Source organism: Somniosus microcephalus, chromosome 12 (assembly GCF_052327205.1).
Source record: "Somniosus microcephalus isolate GS21.2 chromosome 12, FLI_Smic_1.0, whole genome shotgun sequence".
Taxonomy (NCBI): Eukaryota; Metazoa; Chordata; class Chondrichthyes; order Squaliformes; family Somniosidae; genus Somniosus; species Somniosus microcephalus.
Window position 1 is genome coordinate 53,557,278 of NC_140998.1, and position 22,042 is coordinate 53,579,319.

General features: G+C 45.6%; 1 protein-coding gene across 3 annotated transcripts in view; it reads right to left on the bottom strand.

Moving 5' to 3' along the window:
- lrrc9 (leucine rich repeat containing 9) overlaps positions 1 to 22,042 on the bottom strand; it is a 225,406-nt gene that overhangs the window by 186,203 nt on the left and 17,161 nt on the right. For all 3 annotated transcript variants that reach the window (XR_015080189.1, XM_086002874.1, XM_086002873.1), the window contains exons 3-5: positions 18,031 to 18,130; positions 3,047 to 3,265; positions 2,118 to 2,258 (exon numbers count right to left, since the gene is read on the bottom strand). Coding sequence is in view for 2 of the 3 variants with exons in the window: in XM_086002874.1 (XP_085859000.1) it covers positions 2,118 to 2,258; positions 3,047 to 3,265; positions 18,031 to 18,087 (417 nt within the window). In the remaining variant the exon portion in view is untranslated. The remainder of the gene's footprint in view (positions 1 to 2,117; positions 2,259 to 3,046; positions 3,266 to 18,030; positions 18,131 to 22,042) is intronic.

The following is a 22,042-nucleotide window of genomic DNA, read 5'->3' on the forward strand; positions in this document are numbered from 1 at the left end:
GGATCAGCCACCCGTTATACGCAGCGCCGGATATTCAGTTCCATTGCAGTCAATGCGTATAATGGAACCATGTCACAATCTTATGTCACAATCCCATATACAATTTAATAGCTCCTTCGTTATTTTTGCTATTTTCCTCAATCTGGTCTCTGCAATTTTTGGGATATTTCTAATTTTACTGCTGTGTAAAATTCTCTGTCCTCTGATCTCATTGCTGCTCCTTTCTGCTATTTTCTGGCTCCCCTCCCCCTGCCAAATTAGTTTAAACCCTCCCTAACAGCACTAGTTAACTTCTGAACGAGAACATTGGTCCCGGCTCTGTTCAGGGGCAACCGTTCATCTTGTACAGGTGCCCCTTGACCCCAATGCCCCTAGAATCCGAAACCCTACATCCTGCACTACTTCTCTTGCAACGCATTTACCTGCACTATCTTGCTGTTTCTATACTTACTAGCACATGGCATGGCATTGGGTGTAATCCTAAGTTAACTAGAATCATAGAAAAGTACTGCACAGAAGGAGGCCATTCAGCCCATCGAGTCTGCGTCGGATCTTTCGAAGAGCAATCCAGTTAGTCCCACTCCCCCGCTCTTTCCCCATATCCCTGCAATTTTTTCTCCTTCAAGTTCCTTGGAGGTCCTGTTTTTTAATCTTTTTCCTAGCTCCTGAAGGAACTCAACACTTTTTCTACCTATGTCATTGGTTCCAACATGGACCACAACTTCTGGCTGTTCCCCTTCCCCTCACAGAATATCCTGCACCCGCTAGGTGATATCCTTTACCCTGGCACCAGGGAGGTAACATACCATTCGGGAATCACGTTTGCAGTTACAGAAATGCCTGTCCATGCCCGAACTAAAATCCCCTTTGACTACTGCATTTCTATGCTTCCTTTTTCCTCTGTGTGCAGTCAAATCTCCTGTGGTGCAGGGGGTTCGATTCTTACTGCATTCCTCCAAGCAGTTGCCAGTCGTCCTGGTATTCAAAACTGAAAACCAGTTTGCGAGTGCCACTGGCTTGGGGGAATTCCTGCACTACCTGTGTCTTCCTGCTTCCCTGTTTGGTAACCAGTGGGCACAGATTTAATGTAATTAGCAAAAGTTCCAGAGGCGAGATAAGGAGAATGTTTTTTTCGCAGGGAGTTGTTGTGATCTGAAATGCACTGCCTGAAAGGGTGGTGGAAGCATATTCAATAATAACTTTCAGAAGGGAATCGGATAAATACTTGAAGGGGAGAAAATTGCAGGGCTGTGGGGAAAGAGCAGGGGAAGTGGGACTTATTGGATAGCTATGTCAAAGAACTGGCACAGGCACGATGGGCCGAACGGCTTCCTTCTGTACTGTAAGATTCTCCTTCTGTGCTATAAGATTCTATGAGAATTGGAGGAACGCAGAGTTCTCGGAGGGTAAAGAGATAGGAAGGGGCGAGGCGAGGCCATGGAGTGATTTGAACACTAGGATGAGAATTTAAAATTTGAGGCGTTGCTGAACTGGAACCAATGTAGGTCAACGAGCACATTGGTGATGGGTAAATTGTACTTAGTGCAAGTTAAGATACGGGCAGCAGAGTTCTGGATGAACCCAAGTTTACGGAGGGTGGAAGATGGGAGGTCGGCCAGGAGAGAATTGGAATAGTCGAGTCTGGAGGTAATAAAAGCATTGATGAGGGATTTAGCAGCACATGGACTAAGGCAGGGGCAGAGATGGACAAAAAAACCAGCTTCACACAAAAATCATGTCCCAGGACTGTATAGTTGAGGGAGACACCATCCATTTAATTCAAATACAAACATGCAGTTTGAATTATTCAGATATGTGTCAGATTGGCAACCTTTTGCATTGATCAGACAAGTATTTAACTTCAAAGTTCAGGGGTATCTATCAGTCGCATTTTTTAAGTCACTGAGTGTAGTCTGGATTCTTTGAAGAGAATAATGTACCAGACAACTTCCATAGCTATTGAGGAAACAACAACTTGCATTTATATAGCACCCTCAATGTAGAAAAATGTCGCAAGGCATTTCACAGATACAAAGCCAAAGCAGGAGGTACAAGGAGGGGTGATCAAAAGCTTGGTCAAAGACGTGAGTTTTAAAGGATCTAAGAAACATACTTACTTCTATAACTTTAATTTTATTGTTGTTCAACCAAAGAATCTCCAACTTCTTTAGATTTTCTAGATTTTTAATCTTAGTGATCCTATTGTAATACAAGTAGAGTTTTTGAAGATTTGTACAATAGTCTAATCCTTCAATGTCCTAGGAAAATGATGAAATAAAGTTACTTTTGTAATCAATGCCATTTTCATACTCTACAATCTTACATGCCATAGGTGAAGAACATGAAACTTCAGAACCTTCACGTGATCCTCCCAATATCTTAGGAGTATGGAAGTAACACAGCCTGGAGAAGAATTTTTATTTGTCTTAATGCTGCAATATATATCTCTCCAAATTTAGAGGACTTTTTAAAACTGTAACCAGTTTTTTTTTAAATTTTAACACCTGTAGCTTCTACAAATGCCTGCTGGTGTCAATGTTGAGCTGCTACAAACTCTTTTCAACTGGACCACTAACAGCAACTTAATACCTTGCAGACTTGCTGCCATCTTGTCTTTGGTGTTATTTATTTTGCCTTTCTATAGGTCTTTGCCCTGACTTTAGCAATGCAAAGATCATGAGGATTCAAAATATATAAAGTCAACAGTAATTCATTGGGATTGGGATAACATATTTGTACAAAGCAAAAACTTTAACAAGGTTATAATGTTAACTTACGGCATTTTTTGAAAAAGGTATGAAAACATTGCATGGCTCTGTAACTTATCTACATCTTTGGTTAATTAGATAAAAAGGTAATTTACCAATGTTATGTTACAGGAAATCAATATAATTTAAAAACTACAAAGGCCATTTAGTGTTGATTTAATAGTATTTGACATACTGTAACAAAAAGGACTGTTTAGAAAACAATGATAAAGACTTCTACTACCCATCACTAGTACTCAAAGTATGCTCATTTAGTTCCACCAAAACATGCAACTCACCACTAAGTGGGACTCAGCAATCCATAGTTGAGTAAGCAAAGGACATGCTTCCAAACCTTCAATTCGTCTGATATTCTGTTTCACTAATGTAAGAACAACTAAATTTGGAAAATATAGCAGTCCCACCATTCGAGGATATCCCGAGAAAAACATTTCCAGTTCAGTGACTGCTGGTCCTTTCTGGGCAATCGTCTCATATGACAATCCATTAGATATACACTGACAAATAGAAAACATTTACAAGATATATTAATTGGAGTAGAAGTGAGATTCAGCATATTTATTACCTTTCCAACACTTCCACAGCAGTGCATTTCCAAAGTTACATTTATAACAACAGGAGCCAAATCAACAAAACCTTTAACTTGCAAGTAAGCTATTTAACTTGGGTTGCCACAGGTGGAAGCCCATCCATGCTGAAGTACCAAACATCTTAGAGCATTATCGTTGGAGACTATGACATAGGAGAGACCATCACTGAATGTGGGGGGGGGTCTATGTTTATGTGCTTCTTCTAATCTACCAACTGTGAAGCATAATATGATACATAGCATAATTTTCAAACATGCATTTAATTTACGGTTGCCAACACTGGCAGGAGGTATTCCTGGAGGTTTGACATGTGACATTCTGACCCTATGACATCGGCAGTGGGTGGAGGCGGAGCTGGGCAGCAGAGCGACTACAAGAGGCCCCAGAGGCTCAGGTAGGCCCCAGTGCGGCATCGGCAGCGGGTGGAGGCGGAGCTGAGCGGCAGAGCGACTACAAGAGGCCCCAGAGGCTCAGGTAGGCCCCAGTGCGGCATCGGCAGCGGGTGGAGGCGGAGCGGAGCGGCAGAGCGACTACAAGAGGCCCCAGAGGCTCAGGTAGGCCCCAGTGCGGCATCGGCAGCGGGTGGAGGCGGAGCTGAGCGGCAGAGCGACTACAAGAGGCCCCAGAGGCTCAGGTAGGCGTACCAATCTCCAATCTCAGGGAAGGAGAGGGGTAAAAAGTATTCAAGGTGTGACGTCACCACAAAGCGGGTAAGTGATTGGTTGGTAAGTATTTCTCCCTTTCTAAGCTTAAATCTCCTTGGTTTATAGTTTCTAAGGTGTGATATTCACCATCTAAAATCGAGGCAGAGGGTATTTAAGAATAATATTAATAAATTTAATTAATTACATAGAATGGGAGATCAGGTGATGTGTTGCTGCTGCAATATGTGGGAGCTGGTGGACACCATTGATGCTCACGGTGATCACATTTGCAGTAAGTGTTGGCTGCTCGAGGAATTCCGGCTCCGTGTTGAAGAGCTGGAGTCCGAGCTTCAAATACTGAGACACATCAGGGAGGGGGAGAGTTACCTGGACTCTGTATCAGGAGGTAGTCACACCAATTAGATTAATTAATTCAGATGTAGTCCGTGGCCAGGGTCAGGATGGTGTGACTAGAAGTGAGGCAGGTACGGGGATCCAGGAGGTAGTGTTGGAGGAGCCGCAGCCCTTGCACTTGTCCAACAGGTTCGAGGCTCTTACTCCCTGTGAGGATGGGAACAGGGACTGCGGGGAGGATGAGCAACCTGGCCACAGCACCGTGGAGCGGGGGGCCATTCAAGTGGGGGGGAGTTAAAAGAAATGTTGTAGTGGTAGGGGATAGTATCGTTAGGGAGATAGATAGAGTTCTCTGCAGCCGAGAGCGAAGGCTGTGTTGCCTGCCCGGTGCCAGGGTTAAGGACATCTCCTCTGGACTGGAGAGAAACTTGGAGTGGGAGGGGGAGGATCCAGTTGTCGTGGTCCATGTTGGTACCAACGACATAGATAGGACAAGGAAGGAGGTTCTGCTGAGGAAGTTTGAGCAGCTAGAGGCCAAATTAAAAAGCAGAACCACAAGGGTAATAATCTCTGGATTATTACCTGAGCCACGAGCGAATTTGGCTAGGACAAATAAAATTAGAGATTTAAATGCGTGGCTCAAAGACTGGTGTGGGAGAAATGGGTTTTGCTTCCTGGGACACTGGCACCAGTACTGGGGCAGGAGGGATCTGTTCCGTTGGGACGGGCTTCACTTGGCCAGTGCTGGGACTAGAGTCCTGGCGGATCATATAACTAGGGCTGTAGAGAGGGCTTTAAACTAACTAGGGGGGGGGGGGGGGGAGGTTCCTAGAGAGCAAATAGTACAAATGACAACAGAGAAGGTCATAGACTTAGGTAGCAGTGGGGAAATTAAAAACCAGAGCATGTCAGGAAGCGGCAGAAGGTATGGAGTAAAAGGTAAATTAATAAAAAGGGCAAAAGCAGGAACTAAGTGTCACAAAACATCTTTGAAAGTTCTCTATCTGAATGCACGTAGCATTCGTAACAAAATAGATGAGTTAATGGCACAAATAACTACATTTGGGTATGATCTTGTGGCCATTACAGAAACATGGCTGCAGGGTGACAATGCCTGGGAATTAAACATACCAAGTTATTTAACGATCAGGAAGGACAGGCAGGAAGGAAGGGGAGGTGGGGTGGCTATGTTAATAAAGGAAGGAATCACTGTAATACAGAGAAATGATATTGGGTCAAAAGATCAGGATAATGAAACAGTTTGGGTGGAGGTAAGGAATAATAAGGGGAAAAAAACACTAGTGGGCGTAGTCTATAGGCCTCTGAACTGTGGCAACTCTGTTGGACGGAGTATCAATCAGGAAATAGTTGAGGCTTGTAATAAAAGGGAACATCTATAATTATGGGGGGTTTTAACTATCATATTAATTGCACAAATCAAATTGGGCAGGGCTGCCTTGAGGACGAGTTCATTGAGTGTATTAGGGATGGGTTTCTTGAGCAGTATGTAACTGAACCAACCAGGGGGCAGGCAACCTTAGATCTGGTCCTGTGTAACGAGACAGGATTAATTAAAAATGTCCTAGTAAAGGATCCCCTTGGAATGAGTGACCATAACATGGTTGAATTCCATATTCAGTTAGAGGGTGAGAAGGTTGGATCTCAAACAAGCGTGCTAAGCTTGAATAAAGGAGACTATGAAGGTATGAGAGCGGAATTGAGTAGAGTGGACTGGGAAAATAGATTAAAGGGTAAGACGATACATGATCAGTGGTGTACATTTAAGGAATTATTTTACAACTTCCAAAAAGTATATATTCCACTGAGAAGAAAAGGGTGTAAAAGAAAAGACAGCCATCCGTGGCTAAGTAAAGAAATTAAAGGATAGTATTCGACTAAAAACAAGGGCATATAAGGTAGCCAAATCGAGTGGGAGGATAGAGGATTGGGAAAACTTTAAAAGACAGCAAAAAATAACAAAAAGATTGATTAAGAAAGGGAAGATAGATTATGAAAGTAAATTAGCAAAAAATATAAAAACAGATAGTAAGAGTTTTTATAGTTATATAAAAAGAAAAAGGGTGGCTAAAGTAAATGTTGGTCCCTTAGAGGATGAGACCGGGAAATTAATGGTGGGAAATATGGAGATGGCAAAAACACTGAATGAATATTTTACATCAGTCTTTACAGTAGAAGACACTAAGAATATCCCAACACTGGACAAACAGGGGGCTAAAGGGGGGGGGAGGAGCTAAACACGATCAAAATCACTAAGGAAGTGGTACTCGGTAAAATAATGGGACTCAAGGCGGATAAATCACCTGGACCTGATGGCTTACATCCTAGGGTCTTGAGGGAAGTGGCGGTAGGGATTGTGGATGCATTGGTAATAATTTTCCAAAACTCCCTGGACTCGGCAATGGTCCCGGCAGACTGGAAAACTGCTAATGTAACACCCTTATTTAAAAAGGGCAGTAGACAGAAGGCTGGAAACTATAGACCGGTTAGCCTAACATCTGTGGTAGGTAAAATTTTGGAGTCCATTATTAAGGAGACAGTAACAGGACATTTGGATAATCATAATTTAATAGGACAAAGTCAGCATGGTTTTATGAAGGGGAAGTCATGTTTGACAAATTTGCTAGAGTTCTTTGAGGAAGTAACATATAGGGTGGATAAAGGGGAACCAGTGGACGTAGTGTATTTAGACTTCCAAAAGGCATTTGACAAGGTGCCACACAAAAGATTATTGCTTAAGATAAAAAATCACGGGATTGGGGGTAATATTTTGGCATGGATAGAGGATTGGCTATCTAACAGAAGGCAGAGAGTTGGGATAAATGGTTCATTCTCAGACTGGCAATCAGTAACCAGTGGTGTTCCGCAGGGGTCAGTGCTGGGTCCCCAACTCTTTACAATCTATATTAACGATTTGGAGGAGGGGACCGAGTGTAACATATCAAAGTTTGCAGATGATACTAAGATGGGGGGGAAAGTAGTGAGTGAGGAGGACATAAAAAACCTTCAAGGGGACATAGACAGGCTAAGTAAGTGGGCAGAGATTTGGCAGATGGAATACAATACTGGAAAGTGTGAGGTTATGCACTTTGGCAGGAAAAATCGTAGAGCAAGTTATTATCTTAATGGCAAGAAACTGGAAAGTACTGAAGTACAAAGGGATCTGGGGGTCCTGGTGCACGAAACTCAAAAGGTTAGTATGCAGGTGCAGCAAGTGATTAAGAAGGCCAATGGAATGTTGGCTTTCATTGCTAGGGGGATAGAATATAAAAATAGGGAGGTATTGCTTCAGTTGTACAAGGTATTGGGGAGACCGCACCTGGAATACTGCGTACAGTTTTGGTGTCCATACTTAAGAAAGGACATACTTGCTCTCGAGTCAGTACAAAGAAGGTTCACTCGGTTAATCCCGGGGATGAGGGGATGGACATATGAGGCGAGGTTGAGTAGATTGGGACTCTACTCATTGGAGTTCAGAAGAATGAGAGGCGATCTTATTGAAACATAAAAGATTGTGAAGGGGTTGGATCGGGTGGATGCAGGGAAGATGTTCCCGATGATGGGTGAAACTAGAACTAGGGGGCATAGTCTTAGAATAAGGGGCTGCTCTTTCAAAACTGAGATGAGGAGGAACTACTTCACTCAGAGGGTGGTAGGTCCATGGAATATGCTGCCCCAAAAAACTGTAGAAGCTACATCATTACATAAATTTAAAACAGAAATAGAGAGTTTCCTAGAAGTAAAGGGAATTAAGGGTTACAGGGAGCGGGCAGGAATTTGGACATGAGTCTAGGTTCGGATCGGTCATGGCCCTGTGGGTAGCAGAGCGGGCCCAGGGGCCGTGTAGCCTGATCCTGCTCCTATTTCGTGTGTCTAATTCTGTTAGATGCAGGAGATGGTTCTGTGATAGTGGATTGGCGGTTAGGATCAGATCAGCCATGATCTTATTGAATGGCGGAGCAGGCTCGAAGGGCCGATTGGCCTACTCCTGCTCCTATTTCTTATGTTCTTATGTTCTTAACCACGTGACGTCTGCAAATGTTATTGCATTTACCATAAAGGTTGGGTCCCCTGTAGCTGAGTATCTTTGCTCGTAGTTTCATGTGAGACGGTGTTGTGCGACAAATGTTGTGCAGAAACTGTAATGTTATCTTAGTAACGTAATTACGAGTCTCACAAGCAGTTGTTGAGGAGAACCATTTTATTCAGTCCTGACTCTGTCTCCAGTACAGTATCTGAAGCATGGCCAAGATGGCGTCGGATCCCGCCCCCAGATATGACATCAGCCGTCAACCAGCTGTCAACCAGCTGTCAATCAAACCCGGCTGTCTTTACGACAGCTACGGTTATCTGTACATCTTCCCCCTTCAATGAAGACATAACACAGTAACAACATAACACATAACACTTGTTAACATCATATAGAACCAGTCAGTATAACTACACCATTGAACTAATTGCAGGTAGGTATAAACCTTACCCACACCCATGAGTCCATTAACTGTTTACAGTATTATCAATCCCTGTCTACAGGTCAAGTTTAACTACAGGCTTTCTGGTGCGCTGTGACCTGCGTGGCTGAACGGGTGCATGCTGAACCACCCCAGTTGTATCCCTTAAGCTCATGTCTGTACCACACAGGTCCCTTGCCACATGATCACTATTGTGTCCTTCGTCACTTTGTGGCATTTCCCTCATCTCATCTCTTTGTGGCATTTCCCTCATCTCGTCATCCTCTCTGTCCTCCGGAGGCTGAAAGATCTCTGTGGTTTTCAATAGATGCCTCCTGTTTCTGCGAAACACATTGCCGTTCTCTGTCATGACACTATGACCTGGGGGCGACCTGTTGTAGAACGGTGGCTCTTGTAGGCCATGACTCAGGCCCTTCAATGCGAACTATATCCTTCTCCTGTAGAGGTACTAGTGTAGTGGCTGTGCGGTCATAAAGTGTTTTTTGTTTCTGTTGTAGCTTCCGAGCCTTGTCTGCCCACACCTCATCTCTGTGGTCAGGTGTGACATAACTAGGAAGTCGTGTACATATTTTCTGACCCAGTAAGAGCTCAGCTGGAGACTTGCCACTTGCTAGCGGGCCCGCCCTGTACGACATCAGGGCCAGATATGGGTCAGTGTTGCTGTGTGCTGCTTTCTTTAATAGTCTTTTCACAATCTGTACCCCCTTCTCCGCTTTTCCATTAGCCTGAGGATAGAGCGGACTGGAGGTTACATGATTAAACTCATACGCTGAAGCAAATAACTGAAACTCATGACTGGCATAGGGAGGGCCATTATCAGAGACCAGGGTTAGAGGGATGCCCTGCCTGGCAAAGACTGACTTCAGGTGAGTTATCACAGCTCTTGATGTGGTACTGGACAAGAGAGCAATCTCCGGATAATTGGAATAATAATCAATAACTAACAAATAGTCTTTTCCTTCACAGTGAAATATATCAGTTCCGACCTTTTCCCAAGGTTGTGATGGGAGCTCTGTGGTAACGAGGGGCTCTTTTGTTTGCTTGTAGTGATACTCCTGACATGTAGCACACTCGCTGATCAACTGGTCAATATCAGAGTTCATGTTTGGCCAGTAGAGTGCCTCATGTGCTCTCCTTTTTGACTTTTCTGCACCCAGGTGCCCTTCATGTATCCTGTTGAGCATTTTTCATCGCATAGAGGTGGGCACTACTACCCTGTCACACTTAAGCAGTAATCCATTGACCACTGAGAGCTCAGACTGAATTTGATAATATTGTTTACATGACCCTTTCTTCCAGCCCTCTTGAAGATTTCTCATTACTTTACTCAGGACTGGGTCCTTTGATGTCTCTGTGACTATCACTGATAGTTGTTCCTGTGTGGCGGGCAATGCTGCGTAGACCATATCCACATGAAGAGCCACAGCCTCTTCTGTTTCACTGTTTTGTGTGGCGTACGGCACAGCCCTGGATAGTGTGTCTGCAATGAACATGTGTGTCCCTGGCACGTATGTTAGCTCAAAATCGTAACGTTGAAGTCTCATCATCAGGCGTTGTATCCGTGGTGACATGTCACACAGATTCTTCTTTGCGATCCCTAGCAGTGGCTTATGGTCCGTTTCTAGGATAACCTTGGGAAGACCATAGATGTAGGTATGAAATTTTTCACACCCAAATGCCAAGCCAAGGCACTCCTTCTCGATTTGCGCGTACCGGCACTCTGTAGCCGTCATGGAGCGTGACGCATACGCCACTGAACGGCATTCTCCTTCATCTTCCTGTAGAAGGACAGCCCCTAATCCATTCTTAGAGGCATCTGTGGACACTTCTGTCCTCTTTTTAGGGCAGAAGAACTTCAGTAGGGGTTCACTTGCTAGAATGTGTAGCAGCCCCTTCCATTCTCTCTCATGTTCATGCCCCCATTGGAACTCTGTCTCTTGGTGCAGCAGTTTTCTCAGATGAACAGTTTTCACTGCTAGATTTGGAATGAATTTTCCTAGGTAGTTAACCATGCCAAGGGCCCGCTGAACCCCTTTCTTGTCCTTTGGTTTCTCCATGTCATGTATAGCCTTTACCTTTGACTTGTCTGGCTGAATCCCCTCTGCAGAGATCTCATCTCCTAGGAATGTGATTTCATTGACACTGAACTGACATTTGTCTTTATTTAGTTCGAGTCCATACTGCTGTATTCTCTGAAGTGTTTTCTCCAGTCTGGCGTTGTGCTCCCCGAGTGGAGCCCCATACTACCAGATCATCCACATACACCCGCACTCCCTCCAGGCCCTTGATGATTTGCTCCATTGCTCTGTGGAAGATTTCTGGGGCGGAGCTAATACCAAAGGGCAGACGCTGGTAGGAGTATCAACCAAACGGTGTGTTGAAAGTGCACAGCTTAGCACTTTCTTCATCAAGTTTCAACTGCCAGAAGCCATGCGAGGCGTCCATTTTGGAGAAGACTTTCGCTTCTGTCATTTCGCTGACTATTTCCTCTCTCTTTGGAATTTGGTAGTGCTCTCTTTTAATATTGGCGTGAAGGTCCTTGGGATCCATGCAGACACGCAATTTATCAGTTTTCTTTGAATTGACACAGACCATGGAATTTACGCAGTCAGTCGGTTCCTCAATCTTCTTTATGACAGCTAGTCCCTCCATGCGGTCTAGCTCTTTCCTCAGTTTTCACGGAGAGCCACTGGAACTCTCCTGGGTGCGTGAATCACAGGTTGTGCATCCTCTCTCAGTTTGATGGCATATGTAAAGGGCAGTGCTCCGAAACCCTGAAAGACATCTGCATATTTGTGTGCTATAGTCTCATGAGTCAAATTTGTACTATCTTGGGGGGCACTCTGCACACAGTTCTGTTCATTGATAGTATAGATTCGTTTTACCAGGCCCAAATCCACACAGGCCTTATCCCCCAACAGTGACTCATGTCCTTCAGGCACTATAACAAAGGTCAAAGGGTGAATGATTTTTTACCTTAACATTCAGCCTACACGTTCCTTTTGTTTCAATGCTTGGTCCATTGTATGCCTTCAAAGGCACTGTCTTGTTCAGTATTTTAGGTCGCACTTTAAGATTCTGTGCATCACTCCAACTTATGAGGTTTGCCTTAGCACCTGTATCTAGCTTAAAGGGAACAATGGTGCCATTTACCAACAAGGGAGCTATCCAAACTTCAGTCTTTGGTCCTACAGAGTGCACTTCCTTAGCATTTTTGCCCTGTTTTGACTCATTTTGCACCATTCCAACAAACAAAGTCTCTGCTCCTGTCTCTTCAGTCACAATAGCATGCAGTCTTTTTACCTTCAGTTTTCTCTTCCAAAAAACACATCTTGGCAAAGTGATTCCTGCCTTTACATTTTGCGCAGTTCTTCCCATAAGCAGGACACTGTCTGGCCACGTGTTTATTACTGCACCGTCTGCATTCGTAAGGCGTCATTGTCTCGAACTCAGTGGGCACTCTTGTGTCCCTTTTGTGTACCACATCCACTGGCAGGTTTTTCAGCCCCAGGGCGCTCCCTTCTGCTGTGCTGCTCCCTTTGAACGTTTTCGTGTGCATGGCTGAGAGTTCACTAGCCGGACAAATTTTCACTGCTGCATCCAAATTTAGGTCGTTATCTCTAAGCATTCTCTCCCTCACCTTCTTGTCGAGTATTCCAAAAACGACTTGATCGCGTATCATCGATTCCTTCAGGTCCTTAAAGTTGCATGTTTGTGCTTTTATTTTCAAGTCTGTCAAAAAAAATCAAAGGATTCTCCTTGCTTTTGCACGCGGGAGCGAAACATGAATCTCTCGTACGTTTCATTCTTTTTTGGAGTGCAGTATTCGTCGAACCGTTCTATCACCTTGTCCAGATCATTTTTATCATCTTCGGCTGTAAATGTGTTAAACAGCTCGATTGCCTGCGAGCCAGCCACTGTTAGCAACAAAGCTACTTTACGTGTTCCAGAGCTAGTCGAAGCGTCAATCACTGAGTTAGAGAAGAAAGCATTGCTTGAAGACACGCCAATTTTCATCCACATTTCCTTCTAGTTGCAGGTTAGCCGGAGGTTTTATTCCTTCCATTATGTCCTTATCGTGAGTTCTATAAATCCTGGTACCATGTAATGTTATCTTAGTAACGTAATTACGAGTCTCACAAGCAGTTGTTGAGGAGAACCATTTTATTCAGTCCTGACTCTGTCTCCAGTACAGTATCTGAAGCATGGCCAAGATGGCGTCAGATCCCGCCCCCAGATATGACATCAGCCGTCAGCCAGCTGTCAATCAAAGCCTGCTGTCTTTACGACAGCTACGGTTATCCGTACAGAAACCAGGAGACCACCCATGCAGCTAGCCGACAACCACGACGTGCGTGGATTCTTTAGCGCAGTCAAGACCATCTAAGGCCCAAGCAGCCAAGGCCCTACCCCACAGCAGGCCAAGAACGGAGAGGCACTCATCAAGGACAGAGAGACAGTCAGTGCCCGCTGGAAGGAGCACTTCGAAGATCTCCTTAACCGAGACTCTGTCTTCGACGTGTGTCCTCAACTGCATCCCACAGCATGCTACCCGCCACCATTTCAGCACAACCCCAGCCCAGCATGAGGTTGAAAAGGCCATCCGACAACTGAAGAACAACAACAAGGCCTCAGGAGCAGATTGAATCCCCGCCGAAGCACTAAAGCATGACGGAGAAGCACTGCTGGAATGAATTCATGAACTCATTTCTCTTATCTGGAAGGAGGAGAGCATGCCAGGGGATCTCAGAGACACTGTAATTGTGACCATCTTCAAGAAAGGTGACAAGTCCGATTGCGGTAATTACAGAGGAGTTTCCCTGCTTTCTGCCACAGGGAAAGTCATCGCAAGAATCCTCCTCAAGCACCTTCTCCCAGTGGCCGAAGAGCTCCTCCCAGAGTGGTAATGCAGATTCCGCCCACTAAGGGGCAAAATGGACATGATCTTCACCGCACGTCAATTACAAGAGAAATGCAGGAAACAGCATCAACCACTGTACATGGCCTTCTTTGATCTCACAAAAGCCTTCGACACTGTCAACCGTGAGGGATTATGGAGCGTCCTCCTCAAATTCGTCTGCCCTCAAAAGTTTGTCACCATCCTCCGCCTACTGCACGACGACATGCAAGCCGTGATCCTGACCAACGGTTCCACCACAGACCTAATTCACGTACGAACCGGGGTCAAGCAAGGCTGTGTCATCGCACCAACGCTCTTCTCGATCTTCCTTGCTGCAATGCTCCATCTCGCCCTCAGTAAGCTCCCCACTGGAGTGGAGCTAATTTACAGGACAAACGGGAAACTGTTCAACCTCCGTCGCCTCCAGTCCAGATCCAAGGTCATCCCATCCTCTGTCGTTGAATTACAGTATGCAGACAACGCTTGCGTCTGCCTTCACTTGGCGGTCGAGCTCGAAACCATCATCAACACCTTCACCGAAGCGTACAAGAGCATGGGCCTTACACTGAACATCTGTAAGACAAAGGTCCTCTACCAACCTGCCCCCGCCACACAGTACTGCCCCCGATTATCAAAATCCACGACAAGGCCTTGGACAACGTGGACCACTTTCCATACCTCGGGAGCCTACTGTCAACAAAGGCAGACGTCGATGACGAAGTCCAACACCGCCTTCAGTGTGCCAGTGCAGCCTTCGGTCGCCTGAGGAAAAGAGTGTTTGAAGACAAGGACCTCAAACCCGGCACTATGCTGCCCTGTAGACCATGAGCTGTGATACCTGCCCTGCTGTATGCCTGAGAGACATGTACCATGTACAGCAGGCACCTCAAAGCACTGGAGAGGTACCACCAATGCTGCCTCCGCAAGATCCTGAGAATCCATTGGCAGGATAGGCGCACCAACGTCAGTGTTCTCGCTCAGGCCAACATCCCCAGCATCGAAGCTTTGACCATGCTTGATCAGATCCGATGGATGGGTCATTGTCCGCATGCCCGATACAAGACTCCCAAAACAAGCACTCTACTCGGAGCTCCGGCACGGCAAGAGAGCCCCAGGTGGGCAGAGGAAACACTTCAAGGACACCCTCAAAGCCTTCTTGAAAAAGTGTAACATCCCCACCGACACCTGGGAATCCCTGGCCCAAGACCGCACAAAGTGGAGGAGAAGCATCCGGGAAGGTGCCGAACACCTCGAGTCTCTTCGCCGGGAGCAAGCGGAAGCCAAGCGCAGGCAGCGCACGTCAACCCAAGCACCCCACCCACCCGCCCCTTCAACCACCGTCTGCCCCACCTGTGACAGAGACTGTAGGTCCCGCATTGGACTCATCAGTCACCTGCGAATTCATTTTTAATGTGGAAGCAAGTCATCCTCGGTTCCGAGGGACTGCCTAAGAAGAAGAATGACATCTAACCACGTGACGTCTGCAAATGTTATTGCATTTACCTTAAAGGTTGGGTCCCCTGTAGCTGAGTATCTTTGCTCGTAGTTTCGTGTGAGCAGGTGTTGTGCGACAAATGTTGTGCAAAAACCAGGAGACCACGCATGAGCAGGGGAAGAAGGGAAACTGAAGGCGGGGAACAGGGGAAACCAAAATAACAACAGAAAATGCTGGAAAAACTCAGCAGGCCGGGCAACATCCGTGGAGAGAAATTAGAGTCGACGTTTCGGGTCAAAACCCTTTATCAAAACTAAAGAGGCACAGGGAATGAAATAGATTAAGAGGCCGGGCTGGGAGAGAACAAAAGAGAAGAGACATTAAGGGGTATTCAAAATGAGACGAGATGGTGATAGGACTAGTGGAGACAAAAGACAGCTCTAGATTAGGTGTGAAATGCGCTGGCAGAATGGGAGACAGCTGCCATGTGGGAGAGAGGGGAAAAAAACCAAAGGGGAAACCAAAGGTGGGGGAGTGATCACAGGGGGGAAACCAGAGGTGGGGGAGTGATCACAGGGGGGAAACCAGAGGTGGGGGAGTGATCACAGGGGGGAAACCAGAGGTGGGGGGAGTGATCACAGGGGGGAAACCAGAGGTGGGAGCAACTTTGATTCCACCAGCAACTAATAGCAACTCACTGAAATTGCACTGATAACTAATAGCAATAGTGGGAACACACATATTCGCCTCATAACCAATAATAGAATAACTCAGTTAGCCTATATGTAACTGGTAGTAATCGGTGTAACATCCTCATATACTACCTGTAACTAGTAGTAATCAGATGCGGATACTTGCCCTGTAAACTACACCCTGCAGTGCACAAGGTGCGATCAGGATCCCCAGTCAATGCCACTTTTAACAGGCCACAGAGCATGGGGCCTAGACAACTCAAAACACAGCCAGCAATAGCAGTACCAAGGGAGGTAGCAATGTAAAGAGGCTAGAGCTAGACAAACAGAGAGAGTGTCAAAGAAGTAGTGCTGGAGGAGGTTACAGAGATAGGGACATGCAAGGCGATTTAAATACAAAGATGAGAATTTTAAATCGGAGGTACTAGGTGACCAGGAGCCAATGTAGGTAAACAAGAAACGGGCTGATGGGTGTGGGACTAGATGCAGAATAGGATATGAGCTGCAGCTTACAATGGGCAGAGGAAGAGAGGCCGCCCAAGGGAGCACTGAGGAAAAGAATCTGAGTTTGGAGATGACAAAGTTATGAATGACAAGATCAGCAGCAGATGGGTTGAGGTAGGGGTGAACAAAGGTGAGGTTACACAAGAGGAAATATGCGGTCTTTGTGTCTAAAAGTATGCAAGTCAGAAATCCAGCTCTGGCTCAAACAGGATTCTGAGGTTGCAAACAGTCTGGTTTAGCCTGAGACAGGGAGGGTGATGGAGTTGGTGGCGAAGGTATAGAATTTGTGGTGGGGATTGAAGACAATGGCTAATGTTTAATTGGAGTAAATTGCAACTCATCCAAGACTGGAAGTCGGATGAGTAGTCTGCCAGCCCAGAGGTAATGGTGGAGAGGTAGGGCAGTGTGTCATGAGCACACATATAGAAGCTGACCACGTGTTTGTAGATGATGTTGTCAAGGGGCAAGAGGAAGAAGAGGGAACAACAATGGATCCTTCTGTGCTGAGCAAAAGGCAACCCACTGCTAAACAAATTGGTACAATATTAAAGGGGGTACAGAAACAGAGACCTGGGGGTGTACGTACACAAATCTTTGAAGGTGGTAGGACAAGTTGAGAAGGCGGTTAAAAAAGCATGTGGGATCCTTGGCTTTGTAAACAGAAGCATAGAGTATAAAAGCAAGGAAGTTATGCTAAACCTATATAAATCACTGGTTAGGCCCCAGCCGGACTACTGTATCCAATTCTGGGCATCACACTTAACCTATATTGCCCGTCAAGGACTTAAAGAGCGTTCAGAGATTTATTAGAATGGTGCCAGGACTGCGGGTTATTGTCTGAAATTGTTGAACTAACAGCACCTCTTCTTTCGATTAGGCACTTTACAGCCTTCCGGACTCAACATTGAGTTCAACAATTTCAGACAATAACCCCTGCCCCCATTTTTCATGCTGTATTATTTTGCCATTCCCATTTGCAACATTTTATCGTTCCTGCCTCTTACATAAGCACAGTATGTTCTTTCAATTCCTTCCTCCCTTCCTAAACCCCCCACCGTCTCTGCACCTGCTTAATATCTGTTACATCGCCAGCTTTTTCCAGTTCTGATGAAGGGTCCCAGCATTAACTGTTTCTCTCTCCACAGATGCTGCCTGGCCTGCTGAGTATTTCCAGCATTTTCTGTTGTTAATACAAACACTTGTGCTGTACATACTGGTGGGGACCTCTGGTGTGATCCAAATAATGTCACCTTTGTTTCAGGATATTCAGTGTTCCTTCCATTGTGTACTGTGCTGCCCAAGGTTTTTTTTCCCCATTATAACTGCCACTTAATGGTGTTTATGGGTAATGTATAGCTGTAGATTCTTCAGACCATAACTATGGTTCATTTTGTAAAGTCCATTGGATGCTATTATTGCTGAGCTTCCAAATGGTAAGAAAACTTTTTAACCGAAATTTAACTTGTATTAATAGCACATACATATTAATTAAAAAAGCAAATTATACATATTTTACCTTCTGAAACAACAACCATGTTAACCTTTGACAAATGGATGAAAATAATGAATAAAAGTCACTTACTTTAGGGGAAAATGGCTAATTTGCAATTTGCGATAATCTATTATCAGCAACAATGAAAGGGGGGTATTTACCAACTCTCTGAAAATTTCTTCCGTTCCGTTCTGTATTTGGGTCATTTTCCAAGTCATTAAAAATGATCCATTTGGTAAGTTACAACTTGCAAATTAACCACTAAAGAGAAAAAGAAACATAGTAAAATCAAATAATGTACTGCAGATTTAATAAGCTGTCTTATTTCAACAATATTTAAATTAAGTGGCAATCCAGACAGGTAGGCCACCTGATGCTTTGGTAGCGACAGCATATTGCGCTTAAAATTAAGAATGGCTATTCTTCATTGTGGATTTGAAGAATGTGTGTCAATAGGCTATTTGATCTGTACAGGACATCATAAAACCCTTGCTCGCCCCACCCAGAGCACTAAAAACACATAGCAGAAAAAAACCCTTCCTCAAGCAGAAAAACAAAGCCCCTTGGGCCCTGGCCTCCCCAACAAAGTAGGCCCTCTAGTCAAGCCCCGTCACCCTCGGAGACGAAAATCTAAGTTTGTGAAACATCGTGAACCATTTCCCCCGCTCCCCTGCTCCTGCCACTACCTATGGCAGATAAGTGGAATTCATTATAACCCCCGCATTCGCCATAGTTTCTCAGCCTTTGCTCCTATCTTCCTCTACCATCTTCTTCCCTCTGTTCTCTGCCGCTCTCGGATCCCTATTCCACCAACCATCCTTCCCACATCCTCCTCCTCTCTTCCTCTACCCCACTTTCCCTCCTCTCCTCCTTCAAGCTGTTCTTAATCTTTCCTTCTCCCCATCTATCTCCCGCTCTTTCTCCCATTTGCTTCCTTTCCATCACCCCCTTTGTTGTTTCCTCAAAAAACCTCAATTTTATCAGGCTATCTTGCCTTTTACAAATCCATGTTGGCCGCCCTTAATTAACCATGTCTTTCCAGGCGAGTACTGATTTTATCCAATATTATTATTTATTTTGTTATTCATTTATGGGATGTGGGCGTCGCTGGCAAGGCCAGCATTTGTTGCCCATCACTAATTGCCCTTGAGAAGGTGGTGGTGAGCCACCTTCTTGAACTGCTGCAGTCCGTGTGGTGAAGGTACTCCCACAGTGCTGTTAGGTAGGGAGTTCCAGGATTTTGACCCCGCGATAATGAAGGATCGACGATATACTTCTAAGTCAGGATGGTGTGTGATTTGGAGGGGAACTTGGAGGTGATGGTGTTCCCATGCACCTGCTGCCCTTGTCCTTCTAGGTGGAAGAGGTTGCAGGTTTGGGAGGTGCTGCCGAAGAAGCCTTGATGAGTTGCTGCAGTGCATCCTGTAGATGGTACACACTACAGCCACGGTATGCCGGCGGTGGATGGAGTGAATGTTTAAGGTGGTAGATGGGGTGCCAATCAAGTGGGCTACTTTGTCCTGGATGGTGTCGAGCTTCTTGAGTGTTGTTGGAGCAGCACTCATCCAGGCAAGTGGAGAGTATTCCATCACACTCCTTACTTGTGCCTTGTAGATGGTAGAAAGGCTTTGGGGAGTCACCAGGTGACCTTCAATCACCACAACCATCTTCCTTTGTGCTATCTATGACTCCAGCCAGTAGAGTGTTTTCCCCCTGATTCCCATTGACTTCAGTTTTACAGGGGCTCCTTCATGCCACACTCAGTCAAATGCTGCCTTGATGTCAAGGGCAGTCACTCTCACCTCACCTCTGAAATTCAGCTCCTTTGTCCATGTTTGGTCCAAGGCTGTAATGAGGTCGGGAGCCGAGTGGTCTTGGCGGAACCCAAATTGGGCATCAGTGAGCAGGTTATTGGTGAGTAAGTGCCGCTTGATAGCACTGTTGATGGCAACTTCCATCACTTTGCTGATGATTGAGAGTAGACTGATGGGGCGGTAATTGGCCGGATTGGATTTGTCCTGCTTTTTGTGGACAGGACATACCTGGGCAGTTTTCCACATTGTTGGATAGATGCCAGTGTTGTAGCTGTACTGGAACAGCTTGGCTAGTTCTGGAGCACAAGTCTTCAGCATGATAGATGGGATGTTGCCTTTGCTGTATCCAGCGCGCTCAGCCGTTTCTTGATATCACATGAAGTGAATCGAATTGGCTGAAGACTGGCTTCTGTGATGATGGGGACCTCAGGAGGAGGCTGATATGGATCATCCACTTGGCACTTCTGGCTGAAGATGGTTGCAAACGCTTCAGCCTTGTCTTTTGAACTCACGTGCTGGGCTCCACCATCATTGAGGATGGGGATATTCATTGAACCTCCCCCTCCCGTTAGTTGTTTAATGGTCTACCACCATTCATTACTGGATGTGGCAGGACTGCAGAGCTTTGATCTGATCCGTTGATTGTGGGATCGTTTAGCCCTGTCTATAGCATGCTGCTTCTGCTTTTTAGCATGCATGTAGTCCTGGGTTGCAGCTTCCCCAGGTTGGCACCTCATTTATAGGTACACCTGGTACTGCTCCTGGCATGCTCTTCTACACTCCTTATTGAACCAGGGTTAGTCCCCTGGCTTGATGGTAGAGAGTGAGGGATATGCCGGGCCATGAGGTTACAGATTGTGGTGGAATACAATTCTGCTGCTGCTGATGACCTACAGGGCCTCATGGATGCCCAGTTTTGAGCTGCTAGAATGGTTCTGAATCTATCCCATTTAGCACGGTGGTAGTGCCACACAACATGATGGAGGGTGTCAAGACAGGACTTCGTCTTCACAATGTCGGTGCGGTGGTCACCGTCATGGACAAATGTATCTGCGACAGGTAGAGACGAGGTCAAGTAGGTTTTTCCCTCGTGTTGGTTCTCTCACCACCGGTCGCAGGCCCAGACTGGCAGCTATGTCCTTCAGGACTCGGCCAGCTCGGTCAGTAGTGGTGCTACCGAGCCACTCTTGATGATTAACATTGAAGTCCCCCACGCCGAGTACATTCTGCCATTGCTACTCTCAGTGCTTCTTCAACATGTCAGAGTACTGACTCATCAGCTGAGGGAGGGCGGTAGGTGGTAATCAGCCGGAGGTTTCCTTGCCCATGCTTGACCTGAAATCATGAGACTTCATGGGGTCTGGAGTCAATGTTGAGGACTCCCAGGGCCACTCCTTCCCACTGTGTTGCCACCCCTGGTGTGTCTGTCCTGCCAATGATGGTGAATCAGGAGTTCGGGACATTGGCCGAAAGGTATGATTCTGCGAGTATGACTATGTTAGGCTGTTGCTTGACTAGTCTGTGGGACAGCTCTCCCAATGTTGGCAAGGAGGACGTTGCAGGGTTGACTGGGCTGGGTGTGCCGTTGCCATGTCCATAGCCGGTGCCAGGTTGTCCATCCGATTTCATTCTTATTATTTTGTTTCGTAGCGGTTTGTTACAACTGAGTGGCTTGTTAGGCCATTTAAGATTCAACCACATTGCTGTGGGAGGCCAGATTGCCTTCCCTAAAAGGACATTAGTGAACCAGATGGGTTTTTACAACAATCCGATAGTTTAATGGTTACCATTACTGATACTAGCTTTTTATTCCAGATTTATTTAATTAACTGAATTTAAATTCCCCAGCTGCTGTGGTGGGATTTGAACTCATGTCTCTGGGTCATTAGTCCAGGCCTCTGGATTGTAAGCCCAGTGACATTACCACTATGCTACTGTTCCCTGTAGAAGCTCACCCACTACCAATGTTAAGCTGACTGGTCTATGGCTGCCTAGTGTCTCCCTTTCTGAACAAAAAAGTGTTATATTGGCAACCCTCCAGTCCTCTGGCACAACCTCAATATTCAAGGATGTTTGAAAAATTGTGGTCAGAGCCTCAGATATTTGCTCTCTAATTTCTATGATCATTCTAGGACGCAAGGCAATGGGGCTGGTGCCTTTTCCACCTTGAACTCCACCAAATTTTTCAGTACTACTTCCTTACCTATAGTTATCCTGTCCAATTACACCACCTGCTCCTCCTGTACCCATATACTCTTCTGTAAAAAACAGGGCAAAGTGCTCATTTACTATCTCTACCACTTTTTCATTCTCCATAAGAAGATTTCCTGTTTCATCTTTGATTGGTTCTACTCTTTCT